We start from the raw sequence: 12219 nt of genomic DNA on the forward strand, positions 1-12219 counted from the left end.
TTTAACATCGTTGCAAAACTCCATGTCTTCGCCTATGTAGGCAACTCCCGTGATTATTCTCAGCTTTTTTTTTTTCTTTTACCCCGTGTAAAACAGATGTGCGCTTTGGTCAATAAAGTTTTGAACACAAAAAAAGAGAAAGGCTGAGAGGATATGTAGCTAGCTACTGGCTATCATTAGCACTTTCTCTATAGCCGTAACTGCAGTTAACAGCTGGGTTTGTTGTAATTTTTTTAAATACTTTTGATCGGACTTTTTGCTGCCAACATTACGATCAGGTAAGAAGTGCCCTGCATGCTAGCCCGGGTTTATACCGCTGTTGTTTTGAACCGTTCAACTTCCGAGCTAGCTAGCTGTTGTTAGCTAACAGTATGAGCCTGCCTGCCATTGTTACAAAAACAAGTTGATTTGATGGTGAAGGAGCTGATGACAGCAAACAAGCTTGCAGCACTGGACTCGTAATATACTACTGTACACGGTAGTGAAAGCTTCTCGTCTTTTTTTGCTCTTGTTTTAAGTAAACTTAGCGAGGAACATTAATCTAGCCACGCTGTGTTTTTGTGTTACGTTTGTTGTCAGTGAATGCGCTTTATTTGGGTCAGACATCTGAAAAGAGATGCTGGTTAAAAAAAAAAAAAAAGTAACTAGTATTGTTTTGTTAAAATATTGTGGATGTTAGTCGCGTGTTTGGTTATGTATTTATACATACTGCAAGGTTTAGAAATGACGGGGTAGCGTTTAACTTTCCAATGGATTTGTTTGCATTCACTCGTTTGCCTGAAGTGGTTACAGAAACAGATGCTCTGAGTAACTTGCCACTGGCATCAGGGTTTTTTTTGTTTTGTTTTGCTTTGCTTTTAATCTTTTTACACGTGAGATTTAAAAATGGCTGCACAGTAAGTGTCCTTTCTACATGTCCAGCTTCGTTGGATACATTTTAGACGTGTTTCCTACTCTTAAAGATGTCACTAGCTGATCTCTGGCTACAAAATAACTTTATTTAATGTGTTCTGTTCACAACTTCTGTTAAAGTCTTTAATATAATCTAGAATCATTCATTATGAGCCAACACACTTTTGCATTTTATGCCCGTAGGAAGTTAAACTTTAAGTGCACTATCAAATGCTAGTGCAACAGTGGAATTACACTGGCTATGTAGATTCTTAAAGATGAAGATTTATTTTGCTCCTAAATTTGCTTTAATACAATTTATTTGTTTTGTAAGATTTTTTTGGAGCCTTGCCAGTGAATGACATAATAGATACAGCAATGTGTTTATTATACTCAAAACGAGTATGCTGTTTTTCAGTATAAGTTCATTTGTAACATGTTATAAACAGAACACACTGCCGACTCAAATCATGCACAAAATTAGGGAGATATGTTATTCTCCTGTCCAAAATGTGAAAAAGAAAACGTTTTAGCGTCCTGCACTGACCAGGGAATTTTCCTAATAAGGTACTGTATGAGACAGCCTTTTAGGTGTGTCACGTGACTGCAGCTGAGTTTGTTATTCTTTAGCAGAGAGGGCACTGTTTCACAGTTGCCATGCAGGCTTCATTCATGGAAAGAAGAAAACTGCAGAATATTTAGGTTTGCTTTGTAACTACTGATTTTTTTCCCCAGTGCATTCATATGAGGCATGTTATGTTGTATGCAGAGGGGGCAAGTATAATGCGCCGCTCTTTCATGAAATAATATGTGACAATAAATTAAAACGGTTCGTACACTTCTTTTGAAATATACTGCAATGAACTACAGTAAAAGTCTCTTTTAAATGCAGTTTCTGCTACCTAGAAATATCATTTCTGTTGTATTACCTACTTTTCTTGTTGCACTTTTAAGAAGCTTTGATGCTTTGCTTACATGCTATTTGGTTGAAATAAAGATCTTTAGTACTGAGGCATGGCTCTCATGTGTGACATCTACTGGTTTGTTGTAGTTGTAACAACCTTTCAAGACTTGACTAAAACTCTAGGACAGCATAATACTGATTTTATAGTTTCCTTTATTTTATGTGTACAAGGAAGGGCTCAGACGGCTACTTTTTTTTTTTTTTTTTAATTCTTTTATCTTTAATATCTTTATCTTCTGAAATTGATTAATACGTCCCTTACTACCGGCTGCGTCCCACTATGCTTCAAGCAAGCTGTAGTTCAGCCTCTTCTTAAAAAACAAAACCTGGACCCAACTGTTCTGTCTAATTACAGGCCCATCTCAAAGCTTCCTTTTCTATCTAAAGTTTTGGAGAAAGTGGTCTATCTACAGTTGCAGGCACACCTCGATTCTAATATGATCTCAGAAAAATTTCAATCTGGTTTTAAATCATTACATAGCACTGAGACAGCACTTTTAAGGATTTTTAACGATATTCTCTTAACTATGGATTCTGGCAGCCCTGCTGCCCTTTTACTGTTGGACTTGTCAGCAGCTTTTGACACGGTTGACCACGACATCCTGTTATCACGGCTAGAATCGCATGCTGGCCTAAAAGGATCTGCCCTTCAGTGGTTTCGCTCCTACTTGACAGAAAGGTTCTTTTATGTCAATATGGGCCCCCACAACTCCAAATTAGCTCCTCTTAAATACGGCGTTCCTCAAGGCTCTATTTTGGGTCCCGCCCTCTTCACACTCTATTTGCTGCCATTGGGCTCCATCTTCTCGCGGTACAGCATTTCATTTCATTGCTTTGCGGATGATCTACAGATTTATCTACCTTTAAAATCAGCATCAGATCAACCGCAGCTCTTATTACGCTGCCTTGACGACGTTAAACAGTGGTTATCATTAAATTTTTTACAGCTAAACGAAAACAAAACTGAGGTTGTCATTTTTGGCAATTTCAATCATATCGACAGCACGTTGGGTACCCTCTCCTCGTATTGTAAAACACATGTAAAAAACCTCGGAGTTTACATTGATGGTTCTTTTAAATTGAATAAGCAGGTGAGTGCAGTAGTTCAGTCCTGTTTTTTTCAGCTAAGACAGCTAGCCAGGATAAAGCCATACCTTCCGGCTGACGTCTTCGAGCGCATCATCCACCTTTTTCTTACTTGCAGATTGGACTACTGCAATTCATTGTATTATGGCCTAGATCATGCCACCATCCATCGCCTTCAGATGGTTCAAAATGCTGCTGCTCGCCTGCTAACCGGTACCAAACGGAGAGAGCATATAACCCCAATTTTAGCCTCTTTACACTGGCTCCCTGTCCCCTACAGGATCCAATTTAAACTCTTACTTTTTGTTTTTAAGTCACTCAACGCCCGAGCCCCCCCCTACTTGTCAGAGCTCCTCTCTGCCTATGCTCCAGGAAAACCCACGAGATCTAGTTCAAAACTATTGTTGTCCATTCCACGGACTAACCTTAAATCTCGTGGTGATAGATCCTTCTCTGTGGCAGGTCCCAGACTTTGGAATAGTCTCCCCTTTAATATTAGATCTGCTCAAACTCTTGAGCAATTTAAATCTTTACTAAAAACACACTTTTACGCTCTGGCTTTTAACACATTATGACCCAAGCATTTTGGATTTATCTGAATTAGTTAGTATTGTTTCAATTCTTCTATTTTATTGTTTCTATTGTTATTATTGTATTACACTGTAGTTTTTAATTTTATTGTTATTGTTAAGCACTTTGTGCAGCATCGGCTGTTGGAAATGTGCTATATAAATAAATCTGACCTTGACCTTGACCTAATATTTCTCATTTAGAAAGAACAGCTGTAGTAAATGCAATGTGCAACATACTTCATGTGGTGCTGAGATGGCGTACATGTCAGTTATTGTTGTTAGCAGGTATATTCCCAGTGACCATTGTGAACTGTCTTTTCAAGATGATGCTATTTATTCTAATTGTAAAACGCAAAATATAGCAAAAAATAAAAAAAATCTTGGTTTCGTCATTTACTGTATTGTAATAATATCACACTGCATTCTGTTGCTTTTTGACTCGAGCTCCGATACTGTATTAAAACAGTCTGCTCCACAGATGTGGAGCAGACTTTGTTGCTAATGTGTCGTCGCCCTACACTTACTGCATTTGATCTTTTGGCAGGACTGTGGACTGTCTTCTTCCAGAGTCACTCCCCATCACTCTGGTCTGAAGATGGAAGAGGACCATGTTCACTGTATTTCCTGTTTTAACCAGAGGTGCACGGTCAAAGCTGAAACAGGAGTTTCTTGCGAGCTTATAACGTGTCCTTTGGTTTGTGGGGCTGTTTTTCACTCCTGCAAAGTGGATGAACATCAACTTATGTGCCCACTGATGAGGATTCCTTGCCTAAACAGTGGATATGGTTGCCCCGCCACCCTGGTGCGCAACCAGATGTATGCTCACCTGGAAGTGTGTCCAGCTGGACTTGTGTGCTGTACTATGGAGTGGAACAGATGGCCTGTTAGCTGCCTGGATTATACTTCCTATGAAAGCCTGAGCCGTGGTGTGGAAGAGGTGGAGCAGCTGGACATGGCACTTGCCCTTCAGGACCAGCGTACACTGCTGGAGTCCCTCAAGGTGATTGCCATGGCACCTACTGCACAAGGAGAGCCACTTGTCAGTGTTAGTAAAGAGAACAGAGCGACACACTCCACTTTACAAACATGTGCTCCTAAGGCCTCCTCATTTATTCAGTCACCTTCCCCGCTGCCAGCCACGCATCAAGCACAGCCACACCCACCAGGCTCAGCAAAGGAGAAAATTTTCAGTGGAATTAATGGCTTGAATGAAGAGCACTTTGGTAAACTGTATGAGGCCACAGTTGAGACTGCAAGAAGCTTAGCTGCTGCTTTAGACTTTGTTAGCAGTGCCAGCTCTGGTGAAACCAGCGCAGAGCGTGTGAACAAAGAAGCTGCTGTACAGAAAAGTAGATTGAGCAACAATGGAGACTTTCAGAATGGACTGGAAGACGAAACACCTGCAGCTTCAGATAGTTTGCATAAAAGCGGCATTGAGGAGGAAAGTGTTTGTTCAAGCTGCTTGAGTGGAAATGGGTCTCTAAACGAAACAGACGTAATGATTGTGAATACAGCCAATGGACCATTTTTAGGGGCACCTGAGGCTTGTCTTGAGACGGCCTGTCCCATTGAGGTTCAAGATAACTTGCATGCTGATGACTCTCAAGAATTACTTGCCCGTCAAATGGCACCTCCACTCCATGTCAGAAAGCCTGTGGCACAGAGGGCTGGTCATATCGTTCTAGAAGATAGAGGGCTCTTTCTTTCAGAAAACCATGGGGTCAAGAGGAACTACCAGACCTTTAGGGGCCCAAGCCAATCTTCATTTTCTAATGGTCAGATGGGTATCACTCCAGGCAGGTCATTGTCTAGGTTCCAACCCGTAATGGAGGACAAGGCAGTGGATACTTCAGAGCTAGAGCAGGATGACGACCCCATGGGTCTAGGAGAGATCGATCTGATCACAGCAGCCCTGCTCTTCTGTTTAGAGGAGTCTAGAGAGTGCAGAAGGATCTCTGATACAGTCTATATTGATGGTTACCATGTTAACTTTGGCACACAGACTTTCACCTTTCCTGCTGCAATCTTAGTAACTAACACCAGAGTGGGTGACATGGCCTCTGCTTCTGCCTGCGACCATGCTGCCCCACAGATCTCCTACCCCAGCCCTTTCCGTACCCTCCGCTTAGGTCTCGTCCTGGAAGCTCTGGAGGTCGAGGCAGTCCCCCATAACCGTTACCTCCCCCCTAACCCCCGCTACCAGCATATGTTCCCCTTTGTCTGTGGTCAGTCATTCCGCCGGGACCAGTTTTCATCCCATTTCACAAATGTCCACGGTGACATTCACGCTGGTCTCAATGGTTGGATGGAGCAACGCTGCCCCCTGGCATATTATGGCTGCACGTTTTCCCAAAGAAGATTTTACCCATCTGTCCAGGGGGCAAAGGTGATTCATGACAGGCACCTCAAATCCTTTGGAGTCCAGCCTTGCCCTAAAGCAAAACTTCCAGGTGACTCCCAGTCAGACCAGTTTAGTGGGCTTCCTATTGAGATACTGTGGCACATAGCTGGATTCCTGGACAGTTTCAGCTTGTGCCAGCTGTCATTGGTATCAAGGACTATGAGGGAAGTGTGTGCCAGCCTCCTTCAGACCAGGGGTGTAGTGGACCTGCAGTGGGAGCGAAGACAAAGCCCTGGTCCTTATGGCACTGTGTCATGGCAGACGAAAAATAAAGTAAGCAGAAATCCAGTGTACTGTACTGTATACTGGTGTTTAACTATTTCTCTAAAATAGTTATTAAAATTTCTTGTTAGCACCAATGTATATAGCTATCGTACTACCTATATTAAATGCAAAGTAATATATAAAAGGCCAGATTTTAAAGATAATAAATCAAAAACTACTTTTTTTATTTACTACCCCAGGTTTGGCGATTCAGCACTGCCTTCAGCCCGGTGTTATCGTGGGGCTTCACTGATGTCCCCAGCATGTCGAACCACCTTAAGAAGTGCCACTTCAACAATGTGGAGCACAAGACCGAGCCTGTACCCCTTCCTGCCATGTGCACCGCACGGGATGGACACTCACTCCGTCGCGTCCTACGCCATGTTAACATCTGACCAAACACAACCGACCAGTCAAAGCTGCATGAGATTCACTGCCGTAATCTGTGAATGCTGCAACTAAAAAAAAATCTCTTCCTGCATCACACTAGATTATGAAGAAGCCTTAATGAAAACACTTCACTTGCCAGGTTTGTTGTGTGTGTGTGTTTGAGGTCCCTGTGGAGAGAGAGAAATAAAACAAACATTTCACTTCGCATGGATATGATCTGAAAATACGCACTTATTCTGATAAGATGAACTATATTTTCTTGAGTACAGATATGCACAGTGGATTTATGTTATTCTATGTGATATGATATCTATATTAACAGGAATTTAAATGTTTTCACACTCTTGCCTTTCAGTAGTAGCCATGGGGAAAAGCAGATTGTTGTTTTTGTTTGTTTGCATAATTTCTGTCTGTCAGAAGGTATGCTAGCACTTTATATAATATTTGCTATTCCCTCTTCAATGACCCTAAATGATATAGCTCTGATCTCTTTAAGTGTCAGCCAAGTGCAAACTTGTTGTCTGGGTGTGTAGGATGTCCGAATGTGAGTGTAAACAGATGGATAACACAGAAATGCATGTGCTTTAATACAGTTTAATAAAGTCTTTACAATTTTTGTAAAGTTATTTCTTATTTTTGGAGGGTTTGTTTAATTTATTTATTTCTACTACTGTAACTAGGCTAGTATAGTTAAATCACAGTTAAATTATGTCTTTCTAAAACTAGTATTTCAGAAACTGTTGATCTACTGGTATTTCCTGCAGAACCATCTCTTGAGTTTAAAGAGAATGGTCTTCAAAATATCAAGTGAGCATCAGTTCCCTGGACATGTGTTTGCCATGTGTTCCCTAAACACATGGCAAATTTTGAAACAGATGAACTATAGTATCAGATGACGCCACCGGGTGTTACTCCAGTCAGGTACAAACTGAAAACTGAGGCTACAATTTGCAGAGGCTCACCAAAATTGGACATAATATTGGAAAAACGTCTCACGAGTCTCTATTTCTGCTGCAATACATGTTTGTAAACATGAAAGCATGATTCATCCTGACTTGTATCAACAACTCAGACCACTGCTAGTGGTGTGATAGTGTGTGGGACAGTTTCTTGGGACACTTTGGGCCTCTTTGTACTGATTGAGCATTATTTAAATAGTGTACCCATCTTCCGATGGCTGCTTCCAGCAGGGTAACGCTAATGTCACGAAGCCGATTTCATCCCAAACTGGTGTCTTGAACGTGGAAATGAGGTCGTTGTATTCAAATGTCCTTCACAGTCACCAGACCTCAACCCAGTACAGCAGCTTTGGCATGTGGTGGAACAGGAGGTTTCATCCTGGCTGTGCTGCCAATAAATCGGCAGCAGTTTGCAGATTTTTTTGGCCATTATTGCAATCTATGAAAACAGTGCATTTAAAAACTATAGCTACATCTATTATTGTCATCAACTCTAGAATAACATTTATGGTATAATTTAGATTAACCTCAGCTAAATTAATTATAAAACATTTTCACCACTTCTTTTTCTAGTCAAATATCAGCATTAAAATATTCATAAACAAATACAACAGTATTTATATTCTCCTGGTGAAAATACAGGAAAACTGTGGTATTTACTCAGTGATAAAAATCATCTACATTTTATAATTGTGTGAAAATATTTCTATTGCGTCTAGTACTAGATTTAGCATCAGTGTATTTATATTTTACATTTGCATTTAGATTATTCTTAATTCAAAAAGTACATCTACTACTAATGTTTTTGATTATTAATTATATTTAACTAATAATTATTATTCTCTTTTGGGTCTGACAGGATCAAACGGTTCATGAAAAACATGTTTCCTCAGAGTCTGTACAGCTGCTCATCCTACCTACTTGCAGGTATGGGAAAGAAGTCTGACTAAAATGAGCTACAGCTCCATCTGTTGGCCAGATAACATCACTGCAAAGTCTGGACTCAATCCCCAACTTCTACTACAGAGATATAATATACTAAATGCTGCTTCCTTATTCACAAGAGGTTGTCACAGTGGGTAGCTTTACATGTTTAATTTAGCAGGGGTTTTTTTTGCCGGATGCACTTCCTAATGCAACCCCAAAGGGATTTGTTTCTCCTCCCGGAATCATATAGTGAAACATCATTAGCAAGTGAAGATTAAATTAACAGAATAAGCAGAACAAGCCAACCAATCATCTAGCTGGTCCAGCCAGCAGCCCACAGCCAGGCTCCACCATCAGCCCACAGCCAGCCTCCACCATCAGCTAGCAGGTCCAGCCAGCAGCCCACAGCCAGGCTCCACCATCACCTAGCAGGCCACAACCAGGCTCTACCACAGGTCTACCAGGTCTATCCGTCAGTCAGCATGTTATCCTCGGTAGTCTTTTTTCCTTTATTGCTTTTATTGACAGCTTTTTGTCTACATGAGGTGCAGAAACAGTCTGTGGAGCAAGAGAAACCATACTTCTTACTCCTCTCAAAGGGAACAAGGTGGGATTTTACATCTTTTAGAAGCTTCTCAAACGTGATCATCAGCAGAGATCTCATTTCAACTGATTTAACTGATTTATTTATTCCAATATGTGTAAAAAGAAAATGTTTTATTGTTCTTCTGCTTCTTTTATCTGGAAATGTGCAACCTAATCCCGGTCCAGATTGCAAATGCTTAAGTACTCCTTGTGATTTTAAAACTCGAACAGGTCTTGGTATCATTCATTGAAATGTCAGAAGTCTTCTTCCCAAACTTGATTTTGTGAAAATTTGGATGAGAGAGTTAGATACCGATATTCTCATATTATTAGAAACCTGGCTTACAAAATTGATTACTGACAGAGGCATAACGGGCTATAATCTTTTCCGTTGCGACCGCCCCAGAAAGGATGGCGGTGTTGCAATTTATGTAAAAAGCAAATTCCATGTTACTGTCGATTCATCGGTATCTGTTCGTAAACAGTTTGAACTTCTTGCCCTCAAGCTCCAACTTTTCAAGGGCTATTTTATTACCATTGTGGGTTGTTATAGACCCCCCTCGGCTAGTAGTAGATATTTTTACCAGCTTTGTTAAGTATATAGCACTATTATCCGATGTGTGCAAGGACACCGAGCTGCAGGAATGGATCAATGAGATATTTACACACGGCGTCTTAGGAAACAAACTCTCTGGTAAATAATAAATACCCTTAATTATATTTGTCAAATAAAGCCTAGGTTATAATGAAAAATATAGTGACTGACAGTGAGCGTTCTGTTAACAGGGTTTCCGGCATCCTTTAATACTGTTGAGGAGGTGATCAAGTTTATCACCATGGTGATCTTCACAGTGTCAGTTCAACATGCTGCACTCAATAATGGACAGGTATGACAGCACGCTATGTAATTATGTTTGATCAAGTACAGTGAGTCTTTGCATCTCCAATAAGGAATTGATTCAACTGCCTTTTGGCCACAGAGAAGTGTCTCTATTCTATTCCATGTTTCCCTGGTTTGCATTTTTGTAAAGGATACATACTGCAGCAGATCCAGAGAAACACCTCATAATTTAACAAGAAATTTAGGAGCATTTGGCTGAGTCAAGTCATTCCAAGTTACTGCACCCAGTTCTTTGGATCATTGTCCCATCATGCTGCGATAAGCTGAGTTATCAGATTTTATGCAAACATGTGAATGTTGTCAAATTCTGACATTCTGAAACCAACTACATTTTCCAGATATTCAACTTTCACCTAATGTTATCATAAGGTGAAGCAAAAATCAAAAAACACACATTATGGCACGCAAAATCTTGGACCACATTTATCATTTATATAACTATATAAAACATTTAGTAAAATCTTCTTTGTCAGTTATTCTCTCCGACTATAATTCCCTTTGCTTTATGTATCAGAAAAACATAATAGAAGAATAATAGAATTTGCTGTAGCTCTGAAGATATTGGTGGATAATGTTTAACATGAGAACAGATATCTACCCTTATTTACATAGATACAATAGCTATGTCCTTTGTTTGAAAAATAAAGCAAGTCATTTATAAAAACTTGTTTCATTCTAGTTTGACTACAGCTCCTGGATGCCCTATGGCTCAGGCTTGCTTCACAAACCTGCTCCAACCACAAAGGGGCAGTCAAGCATGACGACATTATTGGAGACTCTTCCAAATATTGGGGAGACAGTAAAGTTTGCAGGAATGCTTTGGGTACTTTCCCACAAGTATACAGATGTGGTATGTATCTTTTTTGCTTTTCATGCTTTATTTATATTCCTTTAAAAAAAAAGAGTATCACAAATAAAATATTTTTAGTCTGACTAACTAACTTTGCTTCTGCAGGTTCTGTTGGGTCAGTACCCTGAAGAACGATTCGATGAACCTACCCCGAAACAAATGATTAAAGAGTTTCAAGCAGAGCTGTCCTACCTCAGTGAAGAAATTACAGCAAGAAATTCTCGGCTTGAAGTACCCTACACATATCTGAACCCGACTGAAATAGAGAACAGTGTAACCATTTAGTCAACAATACATGGTATCCTGCTTTCTTTGTCTATAATTCTGGTACATATAGTACCAAGTGAGGTGACGCTGGCAGCTTCTCAGGTTTTATATGTTAGTTGTATCATGATAAATAGGCATGTTCATTTTTTGTATCTACTGTGTATTACATAGATTAAGAGATTAGTTTGGGGACATTGGGGGACTTTTTTTTTTTACAATAAAATGATAAAATGGTTTTTAATTTGTTAGAATTTCATGCTTTTTAAAGAATATACATACAATTAAAATAGTTTGTTCCTATACGCCTAAAAGTAGCATGCACATCTGAGACTATCACTCCTTTTTTTTTGGTTGTAGGAGGCACATGATTGACACATAGTGTGTGCATAGCTAATGTTACCAAGGATATGTAAAGGTTAGTTCTTCTTTTACAATGCTGAAGATTTAGACTGTGAGCCAATGTAAGGTTTATAGCACAGTTGTCTAAAATAAAAAGCACTGGTAATTACCAAAATCATTTTTTATGTTTCTGTAATGGTTAGTGCAGCAGTATGCACGAGCTGCATTGTAAGTATTGTTATCCATTAATTTTCAAATTTACTGTTTTATAAAAAAAGAAGAAGAAATAGTAAAGCTCATTATTTTTTAATTAAGATACCAAATTTTATTATTTACTTGCATTCCTGAACAGAAAAAAATATATGCTTGGTTCAAGTCCAACGTGTTGGCTAAAATTTGGGTATAAAAATGTGAACTCACTTTATTTCCCTAATAACAATATAATTCTTAATTTTAAACAACTTTTTGGGAAATTTCTAAAATATTTATTTTGTGTTTTCATGACAGATGGCCTAACAAATATGTTAAGCAATGTACAATATACATTTTTTTCACTTTCTTTTGAAAGGAGGAAATTTATTCATGACAGAACGGTGGGAACAATCACTCTTTGTGTAAAGCTGTATGTTTTAATTTTCATCTTGCTGTGACATTAAATACCAATAAAGAAATACTAATGAGGCGCAGCAAATTCAAGCATTAAAAATCTCTTTGCATCTCTGATTTCTTTTTCTGTAGTTTCCACAATGCAATCATGGGTAAATAAAAGCTAAAGGTGACAACAGCTCGCACACATTACGCATGTGAGCTGTTGTCACTAGAC

The 12219-nt window shown here is 39.4% G+C and overlaps 1 protein-coding gene and 1 long non-coding RNA gene across 3 annotated transcripts; both read left to right on the plus strand.

The window, feature by feature from the left end:
* Window positions 1-115: 115 nt before the first annotated feature.
* Window positions 116-7201, plus strand: fbxo30b (F-box protein 30b). Of its 2 annotated transcripts, none has more exons than XM_004541732.4 (3): window positions 116-278; window positions 4058-6187; window positions 6379-7201. In XM_004541732.4, the coding sequence occupies exons 2-3, from the start codon at window positions 4109-4111 to the stop codon at window positions 6571-6573; spliced, it is 2274 nt and encodes a 757-aa protein (XP_004541789.2). In that variant the 5' UTR covers window positions 116-278; window positions 4058-4108; the 3' UTR covers window positions 6574-7201. The 2 variants fall into 2 exon arrangements, with proteins under 2 accessions (XP_004541789.2, XP_004541790.2); XM_004541733.4 differs by lacking the exon at window positions 116-278 and adding an exon at window positions 362-478.
* Window positions 7202-9070: 1869 nt separating this feature from the next.
* LOC101465042 (uncharacterized) lies at window positions 9071-12089 on the plus strand. Its single transcript, XR_013093307.1, has 3 exons — window positions 9071-9926; window positions 10620-10790; window positions 10896-12089. It is a non-coding gene; the product is annotated as an uncharacterized LOC101465042 (long non-coding RNA).
* Window positions 12090-12219: the final 130 nt, after the last annotated feature.

Source organism: Maylandia zebra, linkage group LG15 (assembly GCF_041146795.1).
Source record: "Maylandia zebra isolate NMK-2024a linkage group LG15, Mzebra_GT3a, whole genome shotgun sequence".
In the NCBI taxonomy this organism is placed as follows: Eukaryota; Metazoa; Chordata; class Actinopteri; order Cichliformes; family Cichlidae; genus Maylandia; species Maylandia zebra.

Excerpts from the sequence above, each read along its gene's own strand:
- fbxo30b (XM_004541732.4), top strand. The coding sequence starts at position 4,109 with ATGGAAGAGGACCATGTTCACTGTATTTCCTGTTTTAACCAGAGGTGC. Across the intron at positions 6,188-6,378 it reads CATGGCAGACGAAAAATAAA|GTTTGGCGATTCAGCACTGC; the intron begins GTAAGCAGAAAT and ends TTACTACCCCAG.